We start from the raw sequence: 24104 nt of genomic DNA, 5'->3' as shown, positions 1-24104 counted from the left end.
ATTTATGCAATGTTCAGGTTTATATGAATCAGCCACCTTGTTATTAGGATGGAGTTCTTTGCAGACATAATGATTCTGAAAGAGAAAGATGACTGGCCCTATTCCATTACAAATAGCACATTTTAAAATAGTATTGTTTAAAAATATATTTGAAATTTCAACTGCCATTTAATGCATGTACATCTTTAACCTCAGTGGTTTCCAAACTGTGTTTTGGGTTCCTTGCAAAGATGTTTAGCGAAGAACTAACAGCTTCCCAAGCTTACACTGACCTCTACTGATCTCTTGGAATACCTAAGTTGGGGAGAGGATGATTCTTGCATTTGATGCCAGGGGTAGACAGACTTTAGGCTTGCAGGATGTATTTTTTACTAGAATCCCTGAGATCTACCAACCTGAGCCAGGTACAAAAGGCATACACAATTAGAATTAAAGAATTCTGATCCAAGGAATTTACTTTGTGTATTAAAATGCAAATGAACTTACAGTGCTTCCACACACAAATCTACTTCTGACACCTCTCCATCCCACAAGCTTTCAGCAGAATGACGGGCACAAGAGAGACAAGTCATTCTGTTGTTGTCATTTAAATCCTTATGATCCACTTGAGATCACCCACAGATCTACCTTCTGCCCACCCCTCTTCTCAGGCACACACACAATTCACAGAAGGACTTTGGAAATAGTATGGAAGTATTCTTCTCCTATATGTCACTAATCTCTAAAACTGATTTCACAACCTCTATTAAAAAAAGGTAAATTATAAACATCAATAATATTTGGTTTATTTTCTTTTTAAAAATGCCATATTTTATTTTTTTGAATTTCAACAGTATAAAATTTCCCAATTTAAAAATGTATATAAAGTACAATGAAACTCCGAAGAAACGTATCTTTTTGACACATGAGAACAGTTGATATCAAAACAAATTTTGAATAAACATACTCATTATTCCTTGCTGTTTCCAGGAGACTCCAGGAAAGAAAGGACTAGGCTCCAAATTTCACAGTTGCATAAAGTATTTTCTGAACATTTGGAGAAACTAGAATTCTATGAAACTCAAAAAAACCATTCTTCTAGAAGGTGTTCCTAGCCCAGATGGTATGGAGAAACGTAAGCATTTAAAAATGGAGAATGGAAAGCAGAGAAGATGAAAACTGTAGGGGGGAGGATTCTTCTTCTTCCTCCACTCCCAATTACTTATGCATTGGCTTTTAAAGGTAGAACTACACATCTGGCAGTAACAGGCATTTAGTAAAGCTGGAGCTATGCCAAAAAGCTGCAGAGTAGCAGAGGGAAGGTGCAATTTTAAAGTGAGACACAGCAGACGGAAATGCATGTTTTCCCCATAATGCAGCAGAGATCCATCCAGAACATGGGGGGGCAGAGGAGGCAGGATTGGAGGGGAAGTATCGCCCCCACACATACTTCCGTGTCCAGTTGTGTGCTCTCCCAACCCCTTTGTGTACCAGCAGGAACATTGGACTGGGACTGTCAATTTTGTTGCTCTGGACTCTTTCAGCGTTGAGGAGTTAATTCTATCCTACATTAAGCTTTGAGTACTTTTAAAAATCACACCCTAATGCCTATAAGCTGACTGCCAAACTTGTATCCATGTTACTGACAGGGGGAAAACTTTGTGCGTTTCACATTCAAATTTTCTTTAGGTTTTTAAACTTCAATGCTCATTCTAAACCTCAGCTTTTTTAAAAAAAATTATTTTTTTTTTCTCTTGCCAGTTTTTCTTAAGGTCTTCTTGCGGTGCAGTTCTTCAAAGGCTTCCTCTTCACCTTTCACTTCATTGTCCAAGTCTTTGTCATGGTCAAACTCTAATTTAAAAGAGGAAAGGGGGAGAAACTGTTCAAGATTGAAGTTAACAAAACTATCAGCCAAGTCCACTACAAGGAATACTTACAAAGCCCCATCCTAAAAAAATGTTGCCTTGTTTTTTCTTTGATCCTTTGGACCCCATTCCATGAGAAGGTCTGTGAGATATACCGTCCCCCATCACTGTATCACCTTATTGAAGACAACCAGTTGAATATTTGCCATGCAGGTAATAAAAGGTACAGAACTTCTGTCAGAAAATAAACTGTGAATCCTAATATCCTTTCTCAGCAAGTTCATCTTGATCCTGATTCACGAAAGAACACACACAAATATTTTTTACATGAAAATAATCCAGCTGTAGACAACAGCACATTTGAGGCATCTGGTTGGCCACTGTGAGAACAGGATGCTGCACTAGATGGACCATTGGCCTGATCCAGCAGGCTCTTATGTTCTTGAAGTTGATGCTTCTGATTACAAGCCATACTGATTAATGGCTCATGTATTGCATTTCTTATGTATTGCATAAGAAGAGAAAAATTGCCAAAGAGGAGAAAGAAACCTTTACTACCCACAAGTTGTAGTGAGAGGTGCCAACTTGCACAGCTTTAAAAGGGAGATTAGACAAATTCAATAGCTACTAGTCATGATGGGTATGTATAACTTTCAGTAACAGTTGCTGGGGAACAACAGCTGGAGAAGGGTATTGAATAGTTTATTTCTAGTCGTAGACCAGCATAACAATACAAAACAGTTCACTTATAAAATAAGTATTTACAAAGTAAAAGCTCAGTTTGCAAACTGAGGTTAAAACTGTTGCCAATAAAACTAGATAGATGTTTTAAAATCTTTAACTATAGCCCTCCTGCGAGCAATAGCTGCTGCACAGAATTTCGCTACCAAATCCGTAACCCCAGGGTGGCAATCCTCGAGTAAACTATAGACATATGCTGCCTCAAGGACTCTCGGCATTTTGGCCAGACAGGGGGAGATAAAAAGATCATGGAGATCATAATATAATGGGCAGTGTAATAAAATGTGTTCCGTGGTTTCCACCGCACTGATCTCACAGAGGCAGACCTGCTCAACGTAGGGGATTTTCTTGTACCTTCCTTCCAAGAGCGCCGAGGGAAGGACACTGAGTCGTGCCAGTGTAAATTATTTTCTATATTTGGCAATACTCAAATTGGTTAGGTAGCCCGCAGACGCAAAGGGAATCACCCTGAGCCGGTAGAAGGAGTATGCAGCCACACAACTCAAGTTATTTTGTAGCTCTGTATCTCTGGTACGTTGGCAGATGACTTCCTTGGCCTTATGGTAACCTAGGCCTAGCACCACCGCCCTCGATAAACCAGTAGAGTGTAATTTATTAGTTACAGTGGTTTGCCATGATTGGAAAGTGTCTACCAAAATTAGTGGGGCAAGCCCTGAGGGGAGGAATAACAATTTTAGCCAAAGGTTAAACCTGTAAATCCAGGCACGAGTCTCTACCAAAAGCACCCTGAGTTCTAAGCGCAACACTATGCTTGGAACACAGTTAGGGACACTGAGGATGCTTTTGAAAAATCTAGATTGTATACACTCAAGTGCAGAGGAAGTGCTCTGTATACAGAGCTGTGAGCCATATAACATTTTGGAGAGGACCTTAGTATTAAACACCTGTAGGGCCAAGGGGATGAACTGGCCGCCTTTAGAGAAAAAAAAGGCAAGTACTGCTCTCGCACTTCTGTGTGCATTCTTGGCTGCGTTATTCATATGCGCAGACCACAATCCTGAGGAGTGAAATGATATTCCTAGGTATCTAAAGGTTGAGACTTGTTCGATCCAATGTTCATTTAACTGCCATCCATGTTTGGACCTTTTTGGGGTGAAGACCAGGATCTTGGATTTATTATAGTTGATTTCGAGCCTCTCTACCTTACAGTAAGCAGTTAGCGCTCTCAAAAGGCGCCAGAGTCCTACGGTCGTTAGGGACAGGAGAACAGCGTCGTTGGCATAAAGCAAGGCAGGTATAGATCTGCTGGCTAATTTGGGAGGGTGAGAGTTCACTGCCACTAAACTGGTAATTAAAGAATTGATGTAAAAGTTGAAAAGAGTAGGGGCGAGTACACAGCCCTGTTTGACACCATTAATAGTTGGAATCGGGGAAGTCAAGTGACCAGCACGGTTACATCTCACCTTTAGATAGGTGTTTTTGTAAAGACTCCAGATGAGAGTTAATAATTGCTTGTCAATATTGGTCTCCCTTAGTTTGCTCCAGAGTCTGTCCCTGGGGATCAGATCGAAAGCTGCCTTGAAATCTATAAATGCCACATAGAGAGATCCCCCGGACTTTGAGGTGTACTTATCCACCAGATGCTGGAGCACCAAACACTGGTCTACTCTGAAGCCGGCTTGTTCGTCAGTTAAGATGTTTTCAGCCTCCATCCAATCCGTTAGTTTCCCTAAAAGGTGGGTCGCGTAGAGCTTGCTGATGATACTTAGCAAGCTGATTGGTCGGTAATTTGGCGGGTAGGCTCTATTTCCTTTTTTAAAAATAGGGATTGTAATGGCTAATCTCCAATCCTCCGGGATGTAGCCTGTTTGATCAACAGATGTGAATAAGGCTGCCAAGATTGGCACCCACCACTCTATGTTGTCCTTTAAAAGTTCCGGGGGGATATTATCACCCCCGGGGGCCTTGCCCGATTTAAGGTTGTTAAGAAGAGAGGTAATTTCAGAGATAGACACTGGGGGCCAAGTAGGAAGAGTGTTGATATCCTCCCAGCGTAAAGACGAAGTATGTTGCCCCTTCAAAAAGATGGATCTGAAGTGAGATTCCCAAGCACTAGGTGAGATGTAGAAATCCGTACTAGCAAAATTAGACTGCCATCCCCTGGATCTCCAGAATGTGGCCGTGTCCTTTGTTCTAGCGGCGTTTATTAAGTTTTGCCACACCTCTCGTTGGGTCTGCTTCTTTTTTTGTTTAATTAAAGATTTATAACTTTTCTTTAGCTCCAGGTATTCAGCAGGCATGGAAGTTAACTCAAGACTTCTATAATTTATATTTATCCACAAGGGAATTCTTTAAGTCCATGCATTCCTGGTCAAACCAGGATTTGGAGCCAAGTAAAGAAGCGTATGGCTTTTTTAGGTTTCTGGGTGCCAATTGTGCATCAAAGGAACTGATCATCTCCTGGAAGAGATCTACAACTACCTCGGGGGCCTTGGTGGTTATAAGCTTCTCGGCCTTTTGGCTAAGATCAAGCGTAGAAGGGTATTGCACTCATGTCCTGCTTATGGGCTTCCTACAGGCATCTGTTCAGCCAGTGAGAGATCAAGATGCTGGAGTAGATGGGCTTTGGTCTGATCCACTAGATCTTTTCTTATGTTTTTTTTTAAAAGGAAGGAAGTGAAGAGCTATTTCTTCTAGGCAGCAGGACCTCAGGATCCCTCAGGTAACAATTCAAATCTATTTGTATCAAAGTTTGAAGCTTGGCTTGCTACTGCAAAGCCAACATGGGTGTGCTTGAAAAAGATTCAATCAAAACTAAAGTGAATCAAGATCACTATGTGTGGACACTGCTCCCGACACACAGAGGATGATACAGAGAGCGAGCTATTTAGGGTAGTCAAATGCAAATAAAGGCTCCTGCATCTTTAATAGTTATGCTGCCCCTATTGAAATTTCTTCTTCTATATTATTATGAAAAGTACATAAGCCCTGCCCTCTTTTGCAAATGCAGATCATTTGCACATGCAATGTGAAAATGGCCCATGGGTTTGTGCAAACACAAACACAACATTAAAAAAAATCCTTCTCTTTGCTAGGAAAGCTTATATCCAGTTTGTTTTTCTTTTCATGTGCAAGAACAGTTGTGCCATTTGAGAGGGCACCAACACCTTTGCAGCTGAGCAAAAAGAAAGCATTTAGGCAAGGAAAGGTTCTCCTGTCACAGCACAAGCTACATATGTAGCAGGCATCTCATATTGAATACACCACCACAAATTACAAGTTCTGTGCTAAATAAATGAACAGGCCACACAGCACAGTACATCACTGTTCTTACAAGCCATAGTACTGCTCACTTCTAAACAATAAAGGTTTCAGTTTTAACTGATATAACATTACATAGTGAATTGTATCTACATAAAATTCAAAAACATACCTTCCTCCTTTAGTAGGCAGGACTCTGTTTCCTTCAGCCAATTAGAAGCTTTGTCTAAATTAGAATTCAAATCGCTAGCCAACTTGGACATGGTTTTTTCAGCTAAAATATATAACAAATTGATGTAACTAATTAGAATTATATTTGTAATCGGGATAAAGTGTAACATATTTATCACTAAAACGACTATAGAACAATGGATATTCATGACAGGGTAGGTGGGAAATCACTGCATTTGTTTTGAAAGGAAAGTCGGTATACAACTATATATGCATATGATGGCTAGGTCCTTATAGACTGCTAAGCACTGGATCTAAAACACTGTTATTGGAGTGGGCTGCTGTAGAAAAATCACATCTGCATAGTGGGGGTGCTGCCAAAATGTTTGCACTATATAATTTTGATGAATTTCAGTATAATTTCCTGCATTTCTCAGTTAAACAGAAAAAGACTTCCCTGACTGCTGAGATTACAGACGTGGAAACAATCAAATGCCTTACCATCAGCCCATGCTTTCCTCTTATAGATGTCCTCCACCTTATCAGAAATCTTCTTAATAGCCTCTTGGATTTTTCTTTCCATTAGACTAGACTGTTCATTGGATGCAAAGCGACCTTTGATGCACATATTCTCGCCAATACTTTCCACCACTTCCAACCCCTTACGGATTAATGGTTCCACCTCATTTCTGAAAAACTCAAAATACCTCTGGTAAGAGGCACGTTTATTTGCATGCTCATCCAGGATGATATGATTTTCAAAAGTTTCGCCAGCAGCAAAATTTTCACTTCTTTCCATGCTCTCTTCCCAATCAGTCTCTGTTGGCGTTGTCACTTCTGTGAGTTCTTTTTCAGAGTGTTCTGTCTGAGCAGTGAAGTTCGCAAGTCTTTGGAGAAATTTGACTCCACAGAGGTCACACTGTGTCGGGTCAATATCTGCTTTTTTAAAGATTCCCAATGCCGTATCTAAGGTTTCTTGTTTTGAACATGAAATCCTTTTCCATCTAATACAACAGTAGACAAACAAGAAAAGGCACCGCAACTTCCGCTTGGCAGACGCTTTTTGCTGTTGCTTCTGCTGCCTTATTGATGCTATATTGGCTAATGGATCTTCTCTCTCATCAACATAGATATCCTCTTCAAGATCTAGTTCTGGTTCTTCAAAATACTTTGTCTGACTGACATATGCAAATCTATCCAAGTCTGCAACCTCATAATAGATACCTCTCATCCCTTTGTTATCCTCGTATTTAGTACTCCTTGCTCCTTTAGGATCCCACCTCCAGCAACAGTCAGCTAAAAACTCTGCATCCCGACAAAACAGCAGCTCCTTGAGGCCTTCAACTACTTCTTTAACACTGGAAGCCCCACTCATCAAATCCACAATCTTAAGCAATCTTTCAGGCACTTTGGAAGGACATTCATTTTTTAATTCTATAAGGATTTTCCTGAGGGTAGGAAACTGTTCAGCTAAAATATTTGTATATTTCCAACTAAGTACCTGATCAGCATTCACCAACATCACCAAGCAAAGCACCACAGTACGCTCAGCTTCCCCTGACATGATGTAATCAAGGTCACGAAAAGCATCCAGGAGTACATTGAAATGTTCATATCCACACAGAACATCAGCTAAATATCTCAGATGAGCTTTAAATTCCTTTATGGCTTGCTTCGTGTCCTGAGGCTTATACTCTTGTATAACAGAAAACGTGAACATGTCTTTGCATCGGTCGCCCTTTGTGAATAAAAAGTCCCAGAAATGGATGACAGCAATGTAACTCTTGGGAAGGCAAAGAGTCATGTTTTTGCAGAGGCGCATGAGGACAGCACAGCACAGGATAAACTGAAATTCCAACAAAGTCATTGTGTTTCCTATGCTTGGAATTAAAGGGTCAATGCATTTCTTCACCAAGACATTCATGAAACGGTAAAACAGCCATTTACACTGCTCAAGATTTCTGTGTACATAGAGCTGATCCATGGAATCCTGCAAGAGTCTAATGAAACACAAGTGGGTGCTTTCAGCATTTCCCGTGTATTTGTCAGGCAGCAACATTCCGTATCTTCCCTCTACACCTTTCAGTCTTCCCCTCCCTGTTTCTTCTACCATTTTTAGTTCTCTATTATACTCATCCTCTTCTCTGAAAAGGAGTTTCTCAAACTCTTCTGGATAACTGGAAGTTAAAGCAAAGACCTGCATCATCTTCAGCAACAGATCAGTCGATTCTCTTCTGTTTTGAGTTGTCTCGTTTTTAAATTCAGACCTGACACATTCTCTCAGCACCATCCCGCAAAGATTAGAACTTTTATAGGCATAACTGTAAAGACTCAGGATCTGTTTGCATGCCACTGGGTTTGCGGACACCATCCTCAGATGAAAATGTTTGGGAAAGATGGCATTTATAAGGGATTTGCTTAATGCGTATTTATCAGCTGTCAACAGTTCATCAATGAGATTGGGTTCATGAAGCAAATTTTTTGGAAACACTTGCTTGGCTTCTAACAGTAGCCCATTTATTGCAGCCAGATGCATTTTACACTGAAATATAGATTTTATCTCATAACGTGTCAGAACTCTATGGAAGTCTTCACAGGCTTCAGCTTCGCAGTTCAACCCTGCAATGAACTTCATGCAAATATTTGGGAAACTCAGTTCAAGTAAACGGTGAATAATGACAGTAAGCCTATTCAACAAATGCTTATGCAGTGCAGATTTCACATCTTCCAGGCTTACAATAAACTGATCACTTGTTTTCTTCTCTCCTGGGTTGTAATTTTCAGACAAAAACGCTAGAATGCACCCTGCTTCGTTCTGGGAGACCTGGCAATTTTTCCCGTCTATCAGTACAATCCCAAAGTATTCAAAACAGGACTTCACCATTTCTTTCTCAGCATTAGTGCCTGCTTTTTGGAAAGCTTTGACCAGTTTCAGAAGTGCTTCAATTCCATATGATGTTAATCTCAAGATGGCCTCACTTTTTTCTTCACAATGTATTGCTCCAAACAGAGCTTCCACAGCACCAGCATTGTGATTCAAGTACAAAAACATATCAAAGGCCTTCTTCATTGTATAGAAGTCTTTCTCTAGAAGGCCCATCAAATAGATAGCCTCTGCACTGCCAGACTTTTGGTTTGTTTGCTCACACAAATCTAAGGCTTCATTCAAGATGGCCTTTATGTTCTCCAGCTTACAAATGCCTGCTATGTTAAGGCGGGCTGCAGCAAGCAAACATGATGCTCGAAACTCTTTTTGGTTAGTGAGCTTTGCTGCTTCCAAGACAAAACCATGCTGTTTCATCAGCTTTGCCGCTTCTTCATCTCTGTGTTCCCTCTTCAACAGGTCAGCTGCTTCAGCAAAGCATTTGTGCGTTTTCAAAAACACAAGCTGGTCTTCAGTGTCAAGGTGGGAAAGCGCCTCTGTCATTTCACTGAAGTTGTTTGTACGTAGGTACTTTGCAGCAGCTTCCAAATAAAATTGGTTTGCTGTGTATGAAAGTTTGGAAGTCAGCCGTCTTTCTTTCCTCAGTATTTTCTCATATCTGAAACAAATGTATTTTAATAAGTGTCAACAGTGAAATGGAAGTGGACGCACAACTCAATGTTTAATGAGACATTAGACAAAGAAGGCTGCTAAATTTTCAACACAAGTAAGGAGGGGCAAAAGAGCAAGGAAGGCTCCATTTTATACAAGAAAAAACCCCTATCCTTTTACATGCAAAGTTATTTAACAGATTTTAAAGCATTAATATTTCAATGAGGAATGCAAACACAAATCAGAACTCCTACCTCACAATGGCTTTGTTCCTACACAGTGCTAAGCCATGTTTCTGCTCTCTGTGTGTGAGCTACAATGAGCCCAAGCAATGTCTCAGGCTCACATGCTCCCCCCCTTCCCCTCCACAGCCAGGAGGACTTTAGCACTGTTTATTTTCAGCTTCCCCTGAATTTTGGCTTGTCATGGCATCCGAGTCAAGGATCACCATAAGCTCTGGTCACTTTCAAAATGAGCCAACTTCAAATCATGGATGTGACGCTGGCTTGTTTAACCAGAGTTTGTGACGATCCCTGGTCCAGATGACATGACAAACCAAGATTCAGGCAAACTGAAATCAAAGTCATTTGTTGGGTAATACAATATAAATGCAAAACTCAATTGCATTTTCCCACTTGCTGTAATAAACTACAGTTCTGAGAATCCCGTTCCGTGCCCGGTACTTCCGGGCAAAGGGGCGAGTTTGTGGCCACAGCCGAAGCTCAGGCCGCCATCGGGCGTGCACGCGGCGCGCCGGCACGCCATCATGACACACAGGAAGGAGGCGGGGCGGCTGAAGGCCATTTAAGGCCGCTCTGCCAGCCTCCCGCCCTCCTTTGAATTTTGGCAGCTGAGGCTTTGTGGCGGCGGCTGCTATGCGGCGCGGGGGGCCTCCCGGCGCGGGCGAGGCCTTCCGGCCGCGGCGGGGCTTTTGGTGAGCCGGCCTTTGGCGGCTGAGGCTTTGTGGCGGCGGCTGCTGCGCGGCACGGGGAGCCTCCCGGCGCGGGCGAGGCCTTCCGGCCGCGGCAGGGCCTTTGGTGAGCCGGCCTTGCGGGGGCAGCGGCGGGACGCGGGGGGCCTTCTGGCCACGATGGGCCGGCCTTGCGGCTGTGACGACACACGTGAGGACTTCCAGCGGCGGCGAGGCGCGGGAGGACTTTCAGCCGCGGCGAGGTGGTGTAAGGAAGATTTATGGTTGCATTCCTAAGCACACTTAGAGAATAAATAAGGCCCACTGAATACGGGGAGAATTACTTCTATGTAGCATAGAAAGGATCAGCCTGCTTATGCTATTCTTCTCAGTTGCACTCGGTAGAATAAGATCTAAACTAGTGCTTTGTTGTTTGATTTTTAATCATGCAACGAGTGCCTGCCAGGGACCTTTACCAGCTTCTTTTTAATTACTTGGTTGGCTTCTTGGTTTATCTTCCCAGTTACCATCAAGAGGTCCTTTTCAGCCCTTGCACTCGGTAAAATAAGATCTAAACTAGTGCTTTGTTGTTTGATTGTTAATCAGGCAATGAGTGCCAGCCAGGGACATTTACCAGCTTCTTTTTAATTACTTGGTTGGCTCCTTGGTTTATCTTGAAAGCACCATCCTGTGCATCAGTGAGAATTTCAAGCATGGCAACGAGGTTAATAAAGATTTTGGCCCCCAAACTACTTGATTAGTCCTGTTGATTCTCTGTGGCTGTTCATAAAAAGGCAGCTGCTTCATTATCCTGATCTACCCATGGAATTATAAAGAGCAAGCTAGCATTTAATCCATGTTTTTCAAAGTATCCTAGCAGGAGGATATGTTAATATGCAGTGGAGATGGAAAATGCATCTGAAGTTTAAATGAGTCAGAACTGCAGATCCCTGGATATTGGGAATTCAGGTGGTTGATTTTTTGTTTGAACATCAAAACCATTCAGTACAATTTAGTTGAGTGTTTTTGTTTAAAAAACAGCTGCTTATTTTTGTTGTCAATCATTTAATTCCTATTTAATTCACTGCACAGAATGGTGAATCAATGTGATACAATGGGTGACAATACTGTTTAAAAAGGGATTCAGCTGAAGAACCAAACTGAGGTATCACAACAGTTTACGAAAATGAAAAGCTAGGTGATCTTATGATTATAAGTCAGCCTTCCCTAACCTGGTTTCCTCCAGAGCTTAGCAGCCATGGGTTAAGAACATAAGAACCTGCTGGATCAGGCCAGTGGCCCATCTAGTCCAGCATCCTGTTCTCACAGTGGCCAACCAGGTGCCTGGGGGAAGCCCGCAAGCAGGACCCGAGTGCAGGAACACTCTCCTCTCCTGAGGCTTCCAGCAGCTGGTTTTCAGAAGCATACTGCCTCTGACTAGGGTGGCAGAGCACAGACATCATGGCTAGTAGCCATTGATAGCCCTGTCCTCCATGAATTTGTCTAATCCTCTTTTAAATTTAATCCTCCTTTAAATTTCAGCCTTCTGCTGCCTGTGGCCGCCACTTCTTTTGCAGAATAACCTAGAAAGATGCTCTGTCATAACGTAGCGGCCATTTGGATTGGAGCAATGCAATGTAATTACAAAGAGCAGGGGCTTTTTGAGGAGGGTGGGGGGCAGCTGGAGACAGAAGGGAGGCGGCAGGAGCCTGTAGGGACCCCAGTTAGTGCTGCAACCTCACCTCCAAAACTACCTCAACTCCAAAATGCAAAGGGAACTCATCCCCCCTTTTTTCACTGTTAAGCTTCTCCCCCCCCCCAAATACGTTCTTCAAACCCAGGTAAAAATATATGAACCTTTCCATCAGTTAAGTCCCATAAACCTCTGTCCTAAAACCCATTTAATCTGTGATATTCTGAGTAAAACACACATAGGATTCTGCTGTATGTGTGCAATCACATGCACCCTTCCAGGGGAAGAAGTAACGAGACACTCGGGGATTTTCTTATAAGTAAGTACGCATAGAATTGGTCCAATTCATATTTCTCTGAGTAAATTATTTAAACATAATGGAATTAATCACGTGCAGGCTGCACATTTGCTTGCATCTTCACTTTAGCTAGTTTACAAACTGGTCTGTAGATAAGGTGCCCACCTTTTTACAGGCCTCTAGTCCTGTGCCTTTAAGGGTCATTTGATCTGCAGACATTAGAAGATGACATTGCTTAACTCCATGCCATCTAATAACTGCTGAATACGAACCTGCTATTAAAGGCACAACAACAAGCCAGAAGGATATGTGGGGCCAGGGCAGCCCCCAGCAGAGGCCGCTTGGAAAAAGTGTCCCTTCCCAGCTACGCTCGAGGGCTATGGACCTTGCTTGCAGACTGCCCAGTTATGGGGGGACTCATTTTATGATGTGGTTTTTCTTTATTATGCGGTTTTCCGGATCCTATGGACGCACTGGTCCAGGGGACAATTGATGAAGACATACAGTTGGGCAGGGTTGTTGGCCCCTTCCCATCATCCCCTACCTCTGCTCTCTCAGCGCCCCCCCCCGTATAGTGCCCAAAGTGGCAGTGGGCAAAGCCTACCTGATTCACCATCTGTCATACAAGTGGGGTCACTCAGTGATGCCTTATGGGCAAGTGTGGCAGCTAATCTGCCTGCATTGCCGGCCGTTACACACGGTGGATTTTGAGCTGCTGAGTTTTGCCTGTTAAGTCAACTATGCAGCAGAGCATTACCTAGGGGCTGCTGTATTCTTGCATGGAGCACTTCAGCCCCTTCTTGGAGACGAGAGGGCTCAGAAGCAGTGGGGCACTACTTTCATGATTTAGTTTACGGGTAGGGCAGACTTTGGGTGCATATTAGCACCTGATGGCACAGTTTATAGCGTAGCTATGAGCTGGGGGGTTCCTTTGGCAGCTGGGGAAAGGGAAGATCCTGCCCCAGTGTTCACCTTCCAGGGTATGAAGACTGACTTTTAGACCCAGGGCTGCAGGCTCCCCTGGAAAAGCTTGAACTGTTGCAGATCAAGATCCTGCAGTTTTCAGGGGCTGGGGAAGGTGTTTGCTTCCTCCCCTTCAGGTGTTGGGGGCCTTCTATGGTGGGGGTGATGGTGCCATAACAGGGATTTCACAGCCTTACCACAAGTTCAAAGTTTTTGGCTGCCTTGTGCGCCAACCTCTGGTGGCCCCCTCCTTTCCTGCGGCGCATCAATGGTGTTTCAGTTAGAGGAAGGACCGACTCAGCTAGTCCCATACTGCATACTGGGAGATGGGGGAAGGGAGTCAGAGATGGCCATATGCCTATCTGCTGCCCCAGCATGCTCACCAGCTATCAGAGGGCAGGAGGGGATTCCTGGGAGTTAGGGGCTGGCAGGGGCTATGCAAGTGTGGCCTATTCCTATGAATCACGTGCTGGAATTCATCACATGGTAGGAGTGTAGCTTGTCTGTCAGTGTGTCGCAAGGTAGGCTGGCAGGGGGCCTTTAGGACCATTCAGATGTCTTGGGATATGTCAGGTGCTGGCCAGCTGGCCCATGCACACCCCCATACCCCTTATCCTCATCCTCCATGTTCACCTGACCCGCCAGGGATGGTTGATCAGGGAGGTGCCCTGAGACCATCATGCTTCAAAGCTCAGCAGTTGCAGGTAGCGGCCCTCACACTTAATTCGGAGCCTTCCGGATGGGGGGCGAGGGTGTTTGGGGGCCAGGTCAGACTTCCAGGCAGAACAGGGGTGCAAGAGTTAGTCCACATTATTTTACCCTCCCCCTGGACTGGACATTTCCCCATGACGGCGTCATAGTGTTTTTGGCCTGAAGCTACAGGCCTGGTTGCCTGATATTCAGGGGGAGGGATCTTCCCTTATAAAGTTAGTCTAGTGTCGCAGTGCCTGGGAGCAGACCCATGGGGGTTTGAGGGACATGCTCCTCCGGAATGGGGTTTGCCTACCCGGCAGCGGAATTGCCTACCTGGGACGGTCCATTTGGTTTTGGTATATGAAGGTGCACGCCCTTAGGAGGTGGAAGTAGGGGGCGCATGGAATACATTCACCCTGGGGGTGAGTCTGAAGGTCCGCAACCCAACTGTTCACGATTGTTTCTGTTTTGGCAGGTTGCTGGATGGGGATGGAGCAGACGCGCAGCCTACTCTGCAGCCATGGCATGATCTCATAGGCTGGCCTTGGGGCCGCAAATGCACATTGGTTCACAGCTGGGCCTCGCATGGTGGGCCACAGCTGGGCCTCGCATGGTGGGCCACAGTTTGGTGGCTGGGTCGACAGAGTATGCACTGGAATGGTCTCCTACCCATGTTGTTCCAGCAGGGTTCAGGGCGGAAGGTTCTGCAGGTGGTGGTCATTCCCCTGGGTGGGAATTACCTTGGTTACTGAAGGGCAAGACATGTGAGGACATGCAGTTGAGGCCACAATAGCATCTGTTCGTCTGCTGTGGTCAGACATGGAGGGCAAGGTCCTCAGTGGCAGGCATGTGAGGACATGCAGTTGAGGCCTCGGTAGCCTCGGGTCGTCTGCTGTGGTCAGACATGGAGGGCAAGGCCCTCAGTGGCAGGCATGTGAGGACATGCAGTTGAGGCCTCAGTAGCCTTGGGTCGTCTGCTGTGGTCAGACATGGAGGGCAAGGCCCTCAGTAGTAGGCATGCGTAGACATGCAGTTCGTGGGGCAACGATGGCATCTTCCAGATGGACCTGCAGAGGGGTCTGCACGAGATTCTTATCGGGTGTGGGGTAAAGGGAGACTAAGCAGAGGCTTGTCCCCCTTTTGTGGCAAAGTAGTGCGGGAAAAGGTTTAAAGGGAAAGGGCATCTAGGTGACACCTTTAGGCACCTTTGGGGGTGATTGGCGGTCCGGGGGCCTGCAGCTCAGGGCTATACGACCCAGGGGGCAGAACACGGGCCGCCTTTGGGGCCAACGTGCCTCATCCGCTCGGAGTTTCACGGCTCTGGGGGGCGGTGATGCGGGTTGGACCCCCTACACATCTTCAGGGTGTGGCTTGAGCTGGGGTCTGGCATAGGGCAGCCCCGGGCTCAGACAAGGTTTAGTCACCCTATGGCTGCAAGCAGGCTTTGCCTGGATCATCAGAATGCTCCCGCACTTGATTTCCCCTCTGCAGGTTCATTATTCTAATTGATTCTGTTTAATAAAGTGGCCCATGATTTAACCCAATGAATGGTGTTTGTGTTTTATTTCGGCAATAGGCCACAAGCCCAACACCAGTCACAGGAGTTTTCCCATTTTAGATTTTCTCTTGAATGCATTTCGAATCAAGAGAGCTATTAATCGGCACTCTGTGTTGGGATCCTTGTGAATACCAAATATTTATGTATGCAACTGTGCATACACAAATCATTTGCAGTTTGAAAAAAAAAATGAACCATGTCTAAACCCCTTCCCCCTCATTTTTTGCTTTTGAGTACATAGATTATCTTACCGTTTGCACATCTGAAAACATCAGTCCCTACATTCATTAACGATCAATTTCCATGGAAAATAAGCATTAAGTATTGTCTCTTATAGCTTAACTTCATCCTCTAAACAAGCCCGCCCATTCCTTGCATGAGTAATTTTTTTTTAGTTGAGTAAATTAGCTTCAGCTTTTTATGATCATCTGCATAGGAAGAGTGGGATATAACATTTTGTGCCCAAGATGTGTAATTTGCATGCATGATTTTGCAAAGTTAATTTAAAAACAAAAAAGTACAATTTTTCACAAAAAAAAGCAGCACTTCTACTTTTCTATTAGGTCTTTGCTTATACATTATAGAAACTGCTTTAAAGTGTCTTTTCAAGCACAGTATTAAGTTTTCCCATAGGCTCTTTAGATATGCTATGCCAATGACATGTATTTCAATCTAAGAACTTCAAAATCCACAGTCTTTTTAAAAAGTGGAAAGGCAGACAAAAACTATTACGGCACAGGTTCTTTAAATACAGACCTTTCAACAGATTTTGCAGCTTCTTCATACAGTTCCTCGTGGCAACACATTTTAAGTGCTAGATCAAACTCCTGGATCTGTTCAAAACACCTGTATGCATCTTTGTAGCACTGTCCTCTTTTATAGAAATATGCAGCCTCTTTAACCTGCATGATAACAACATGTTATGGATGTTTACATCAAACATACGGTTTACCGGCAACACCACTCTAATTCTAGCAAATAGGGCTAGACTGGCTGAAAAATGTAATAACTTTCATATGTTAACTGGCCATTAATAACTGAACATGAGACAAGAGTTTTCTTATCACTCAGTGTTCGCTCAAGCACAATATATTTCAAATGAGTCAATTCACACATTCAGCTGCAAGTCATCGTGTACCATAATCAATATAAAGGAAGACGTATTATGCATATGCATGTGTGAACCTGCCCTATTTGTGATAAATTCCTCCCATTAAAAATTATTATGATAGAAAGGAATTTGCGTCTGTCTGTCTTGAACACCTAACAGCACAAGGATCAGATTGTAATATTTAGTAGTTCTCAGACCTTCATCAAATCCTCCTCTTTGCCTTTCCATGCCTGCCTTCAATTAAGTCTCACCCGCTTGCATATAAATGAGGCTTCATATACCCGTATCTCTTCAATGCACATTCTACAGGGGCACCAGCTATATACTAAGCTGACTTTCTTACCTGCCTTCTGACTACACAGAAGTGAAGTAATATGAAAAACAGACAATTTAAAACAAGGAATATTTAGAATGCACAGTAGTTATAGGATAAAATATACTGACCAGGACAAAATATACTGACTCAAAGAGCTCTCCTGAGTCAAATTTCACTTCCGTTAACTGAATTATACCAGTGACTCAAGGTTGTACTTTGATGAATAATGCAGCACAGAGAAACTAACTGGATTTCTTACTCTGCTGTAGTGACATATGAAAAGAGCTCAAAAATAGTATGGGCAACAAGATTTCCTCCTCTTTTTTACTGAAAAATTAACACGCGGAAAAATCCAATTTACCTTTCCCAATTTTTCATAAAGTTGTGCACAAAGCTGGTACTCTTTGGCGTGGATCAGGCACTTGACAGCCAAATTTGGTTCGCCACATTCTAGGTAGGTTTTAGCCAGATTCATATATTCCATTTGCTTCTCTCTATTAATATATAACAAACAATAAATCACATTTTAAAAATAGGCAGCTAAGTGGTCCAAGGTATTTCATCCCATTCACTATCTTAAAACATTAACAACTTAAAACAGAAAAGGATTCTAGCAGATCTACTGCACATAGGCAAGAAATATAATAAATAGTGACTTCATTGCTTTAAAAAGTATCTTAAATCTTAAGTCTGACTTACGCTACATGCATTGGACACTGTCTACCTCACATCCATCTTACTGAAAGCAAAAGGAGTAATGTAGTCATGACAAATTTGTTGCACTGGCTTCAAGTGGATGTTCTAGAGCTGGAAAAGGCAGGCAGCAGAAAGTGTGTAGGGAATCTTTTATGGAATGATAGCCGTAGGAAGTTGATGCAGTAGCAGCATTCTAGAAAGAAGGGTATGAATCCTAGAGGGAGGCAAGAATCATACTTTCCATAACGTCTAAGATACAATGCTACTCACAAACACATCATATCCCTTATCACCACTACACGTCACTGTAACCCATGATTAATGATTTAGCATGAACACATATTGTTCTTGCAACTCCCCACTAGCAAGCAGAAACAACAAACCAAGAACAAACCTTGGCTGCAAATCACAGTTTGTTTGGACCAAAACAAAATCAATCCGATTCAGATTAAAACTAAGCCAATGATCACGGTTGGTTGCTCCTGTGTGCTAAAGGAGTGAGGGAGGAGCTAATTGGGAATGATCTGTGTGTTCATGGAAATTCATTAACCATGGTTTACAGTGATGTGTGAACTGGCCTGTATTTAAAACCTTTCAGACAGATTCAGGGTTTTTTTTGTGTAAAAAAAAAATGCTTACTTGAGGCTGATTTTCTTTGATTGCACTTTAAGCACGGCATCATGTGCCAAGGCCAGTTTTTCCTTTTCAACTTCTCCTCCTTTTTGATAGCATTTAGCAGCCACCTGAAACAGGAGAATCTATTTTATGTAGAGTGCTGAAGAAGTACTTGTTTTCCAGAGAAGCAGTGTGACCCATTTATCAGAATGGTCATCTACAGTCCAATTCGCATGGTTTGTTTTTAAATCATCTCCTGCTCCTGTGCCTTTAATAGTATCTTGATTTGCAGCCATTTGCAGTGGCAATGCTTCTCAAAAGTTCCATCTAGTCCAGCATCCTACTTCTCAAAGTGACCACCCAGATGCTTCTGGGAAGCCCCCAAAGAGGTCATGAAGCAAATTATTGCCCTCTTTCACTGTTGCCCCCCACCCCTCCCCCAAAACAGCACTGGACATGAAGATTCCATTTATCCATCATGATGAATAGCCATGGATAGACCTTTCCTCCATGAATCCGTCCAATTTTGTCCAATTATTTGTCCACTTTTTAAAGCCATCTAAGCAAGTATTCTCCCTCCACATCTTGTGCAGTGAATCCCATGATAATTATGAATTGTATAAAGCTGCAGAATTAGAGCTGGAAAGAGAGTTCATTCCCTATAAGTGCAAGAAATCTGCCCTTTAGCATCCCTGGCGAGTGGCCATCCAGCCCTACTCAAAAACCTTGAAGGAAAGAAAATGCCTACCATCTTCTGAGGCAGTCTGTTTCACTATCAAATAGCTAGTAAGGAAGATCTTCCTAATGCTTAGTAGAAATGCCCTTTCTTGTCATCTGAAGTCTTCGGTTTGGGTCCTACCTCCTTGGAGCAACAGAGAGCATGTTTGCTCTATCATCTATGTGACAGCTCTTCAACTATTTGAAGATGGCTATCATTTTGCCTCTTAATAGTCCATTAGCCAGGTGAAAAACATAATCATTCAACTTTTCTTCATATGGCTTGGTCTCCAGAACCCTCACCATCTTTGTCTCTCTCCTATGGAGATGTCTAGTTTGTACATTCTTTTGTCTGACAATCAATTTCCTTGGGTAACCCCAAGTGCTAATATTAAGGAAGAGGAAAAAGTTTTATATACTTTTTCATCACACAATGTGTAATTTTACAAATCTTTCTAAAGTCCCCTGCCCAGTTGACTTTTTTCTAAATGAAAACATCACATTTTGATGGCAATCATTTTGGTCTCCCTGCCATGAAAAGTATCACTTGTTGCTTTCTGTCAATCAAAAGAACTATTAAAGGGCACATAAACAGGCCAGGTCATTTTACTGTTCAGTTGACAATACTAAACCAGAGAAATTTAAATTCAAAACCAAATGTGGCCAAAAAACACGACACTGTGTGTGTTATGTGCCTTCAAGTTGATTGCGACTTGAGATGACCCTATGAATCAGCACCCTCCAATAGCATTTGTTATAAATCACCCTGTTCAGATCTTGTAAGTTCAGGTCTGTGGCTTCCTTTATGGAATCAATCCATCTCATTTGTATTTAAAAAGCATTAATTAGCAAGAAATTTCTGTCAAAAAAGCAGTAGCAGTACAACTCTGAGTGTTTTCCAATGTTTTGAAAAACAGTGGGTTAAACTAGGGATAGACAAACTATAGTTTGCAAGCCATATCTGGCCTGTGGGAGTTCTTCATATGTTGCTATTTCCCTGTCAGCCAGCTGGCAGCAATCCCATAAACTTCCCCTTCTCGGCTCATCCACTGCTGAGGTTGCAAAGGCAATCACAGCTACAGCTTTAAGAGTCTTTAAAAGTTCTAAAGAGCAGCTTGCAAACTAGTCACTGGTAACAGCAGGGTGACACTATGGCCCATTGCCATCGTAGTGATTTTGCCCAGTAGAGAGCCTGGATATCTCACAAGAGAATGGATCTTTCTTATGACTGTGTTCTGCTTTTCAAGGAAGAGACAGCTCTGCCCACTCCAGAGCCTGAGCCATGGCCAAGGAGGAAATGGGTTATTGACACAACCTATTCCTCTTGGGATCCAAGGCATTTGCAGCTTCCCATACCATTTTCATATTCAGATATGGCCCTCAGGCAAGAACATTTGCCCACTCTTGACTTAAAACGCTAAAACACAGCATTAGTGCGCTATCAAAGAAATGTAATACCAAACTACGAGTTGGATCCAAAGAACAGTAGATTGAAGGAAAACAGCAACTAACCTTTTTCTACAAATGCTTGCACAACAGCTTTCTCTAGAATTCACTCAGTGTGTAGGAATCTACAGTATTCACATGCACTACTGCTTGTGCAAGAGGGTGCACAAGAACAATATTTTTGAATTTAGTTTCACTTTCTTTTTTGCAGCATTCTAATGTGAAGTGCAACTCAGCCCTTTCATGAGCAGAAGCTGCCGTCTGCAGGTGGAAAAACACCTTTGGATCTACTCTTACATGCACATGCAACCTCTCAAGGGCATCATTTTTGTATTAAAAATAGTACATACAGCAAATATTTCAATTGTATGAAGAAACAATATGAGGACATTCTATAGTGTTTGGTTAGTTAAATTACTGGGTTAGAAAACAAAAATGGCAATGGAGCCAGACTTAATTTTTAAGCGTTTCTCAAAATTGTGCCAATTCAACCATGACACTGGTACACAGAAACAGACAAAATGTGATTTTTCAGTATGTTTGTGAAATTAGTTCCACAATCATTGATCTACTTGCTGAAGAGGTTTCACTGAGTGACATTGTACCAATGAAAACAACAAAAACAAGCCTTTGTGTTGCACTGCAAAAAGAGAAAAGAACATTTTAAGTACAGCAAAACAGGGCATATAGATTTAAACACAGCAGCTCAATAGGATTTTTGTGCGTATTCTCTGTTGTGACAGATTTGTATCTTGCAATTTCTCATCTGTGAAGGGGCTTAAAAATACTCATTGGCTTGGAAAAGAGTATGGAAAAATTACAACTTCAGGAGTCAGTGACACACAATCTCTAAAGCAACTATTTCTGCACACTACCTGCGATCTCTGGTTTCAAATCCTGGTTAAGAAGGGAACTGTTATTAAAGTCAGCACTGACATAGACCTTAGTCATGGTTAACATCAGTGAAGGAAGAATCTGGGCCAGAGAAAGGAGGGAATTCAGGAACAAGAACACTATCTTACAACTCTTACCCTTTCCTTAACTCAACTCTACCCAACACACCACAGGTACATGAGTTGGCATAACCTTGCTTTGTATTGAGTTTTTGGTTAAGAAAAAAAAGTTTTATACATTTTAAAAAGATTTAAGATCCTTATGTCTTTCTTTTTTGGGAAAAAATAAAACAGTCTGCCTAGAAATACTTCTATGGAAATAAAATGCTTCAAAATGATCCAAACTTGCAGCTTACTACATATTTGAACTTTTACTATGGCAAAGTTAATGTGTTTCTCCTCAACCCCCCCCCAAAAACCCAACTCTTTTAGGCAAGTCTGTGAGTTTACCTTCCAGCACTGATGCTTAGCATAATATTCTCCTTGTGCAATCCATTCTTCTGGAGTTGATGTTTTAACAAACATGCTATCATCAAAATCTAAAAAACAGAATAAGGATGGATGAGTTGTTTCACTGTTAAAATTCTACTGATGTCAGATAATCTCAATTTTAATTCAGACTAAATCTGTCAGGGGGCTTCTTCCAAAACAATTAATTTTCCAGCAGTCTGGCCACCTAAGCAAGGACAACTTAAAGCTCAATCTTCTATGGTCTGAGACACTATCCTTACAATTTATTTTTTTAAGTCAAGAATTGAGATGCACACATTTGTTTTTGAGGATATTTCTTTCTTAAACTATTCATAAGGATACTGCATTATAAGCAAATATATTTAGAAGAAGAAATTTGACACCCAAAGTTCTGATTTATCTCAACCTGGTCGAAACCTTGTCTTAAGATGAATTCAGGGGCACACAGATCTTGGGTAAGGTTCAAATTTCTGTGCATAGACATAACATTACAAAGACCTATTAAATTCTTCTATCGTTCCAGCTTGTGATACAATATCCAAAGCGGACTCTAGAACAGGGATAGAGAACACGTGGCCCTCTGGATGTTCCTGGACTCCCACTCGCGTCAGCCCTAGCCAAGGTGGCCAAAGTTCAAGGATGGTGGGAACTGCAATCCAATAGTATCTTGAGGGCCACAGGTTCCCATTTGTGCTCTAGAGATTCTCAACAAGAACAACTGTGGAACTGAATTGTTCCTAATTTTATTTTCTTTGGTCTCCATAAGTCCATTTCTCCTCCTGTACAAACCAATGGGGCTTGCATGGAAGCAGGCTTCAGTGTAATACAGTGTACAGCACTGACAATCCAACCCTACATTTCAGTTCTATATATATTTGCTATTTTGATAGATGACATCAGTGCAAGTCAGGGATCAGCAACTGACAACCGACGCTACAACCCAAGGTGAAAAGAGCAGCATGAAAGAAATGGCAGGTGACTAAGTATTCATTGTGGTGATAATCCTAATTGTGGGTGGGGAAAATAGGATGTTGGTTCTCCGATTCACATTCCCTTCTCAAAAAGGCCATGTGACAAAACTAATTGCTGACTATGGATATATATGCTCCATTTTTGCATACTTGAGTTGCTTTAGTCAATCCTTTCCCAATATGCTTAAATTAATTAATGATGCACTTAGCCATGGATTACCTGAAGAGACACAGATAAGAAACCAGATATGTGTTAGAACATATATACTTTTAAGACAGACTTCCCCAACCTGGTGCTGCCAGATGTTGTTGGACTACAATTTCCATCATCTCTGACAACCGGTCATATTAGCTGGGCTGATGGAAACTGTAGTTCAACACAATGGAAAGCACCAGGGTGAGGAAGGCACCTTTTAAGATCAATAAACTAGCCCTGAAATTAATTTGAATTTCCTTAAATGTAGGCAATGAAAAGCATTGACTGCTTCACTCATAGGCATATACACTCATTGCACCTTGCTTCAATATTTGCATATTTTATGCAAACATCAAAGAATGGTTCAGAGATAGACTGGTTTAGAGTTTTATAGCAGCATTATATATAGATCTTACCTTTATTTTCTTCTGTTTTGACAACCTGAACAAGTTCTCGCTTGATGAAATATTCAAATGCAGGTGCACGCCTGTCACTGTTTTCATCAAAGATCCACAGATTGACTCTGGCCCTTGTAACAGCAGTGTATAATTGCTTTAGCTCTCCGTTAAGCATCTAGGAGTAGAATGATTCAGTAACATGTGGTATGTGCACAAAACTATTATAAAAAGCCCTACTACAGCTAAAGTTTCACCAGTGTTTCACCAGGACTGAAGTTTCACCAATGAGAAATCAAATTTCCACTCACCTTCTTTGAAGTCTATCAAGACACAGAAATTGAAGTAAATTTAATAGTGCAAGCTAACATGGTATTAGATTGCTGAGTAAAGTGAAGCTTTTGGTTTAAACCTACCTGGTTAGAATTCTCTGTTGGTTTATAGTACAGTTATTTCTCCTGAAATCTGAGAAATCAGCATGTAATTTGGTGTGCATGTTCAGAACATCATTATAGGTTTGAAGTTCAAATATTAACTTGCTCACCGCAGCAATTTTCATGTCACCCAGGAAAGATGGGCAACACACTGTAATATTGTAGCTCAGTGTTTCTCAACCTTTTTTAACCCATGCCCCCCTTTTAGATAACAT

At 42.3% G+C, this 24104-nt stretch overlaps 1 protein-coding gene across 7 annotated transcripts in view; it reads right to left on the bottom strand.

The window, feature by feature from the left end:
• Positions 1-24104, bottom strand: part of TRANK1 (tetratricopeptide repeat and ankyrin repeat containing 1) — an 85672-nt gene that overhangs the window by 12526 nt on the left and 49042 nt on the right. For 5 of the 7 annotated variants that reach the window (XM_061587737.1, XM_061587740.1, XM_061587738.1 and 2 more), the window contains 8 exons: positions 23477-23633; positions 21873-21961; positions 18391-18494; positions 17417-17549; positions 16385-16530; positions 6480-9520; positions 5980-6081; positions 1848-2020 (listed from right to left, as the gene is read on the bottom strand). In XM_061587737.1, the coding sequence (XP_061443721.1) occupies positions 1887-2020; positions 5980-6081; positions 6480-9520; positions 16385-16530; positions 17417-17549; positions 18391-18494; positions 21873-21961; positions 23477-23633 (3906 nt within the window). In that variant the 3' untranslated portion in view covers positions 1848-1886. The other 2 variants (XM_061587742.1, XM_061587743.1) reach the window with 2 other exon arrangements.

Source organism: Rhineura floridana, chromosome 10, assembly GCF_030035675.1.
Source record: "Rhineura floridana isolate rRhiFlo1 chromosome 10, rRhiFlo1.hap2, whole genome shotgun sequence".
Taxonomy (NCBI): Eukaryota; Metazoa; Chordata; class Lepidosauria; order Squamata; family Rhineuridae; genus Rhineura; species Rhineura floridana.
This window is presented reverse-complemented; position numbering and strand designations above follow the sequence as displayed.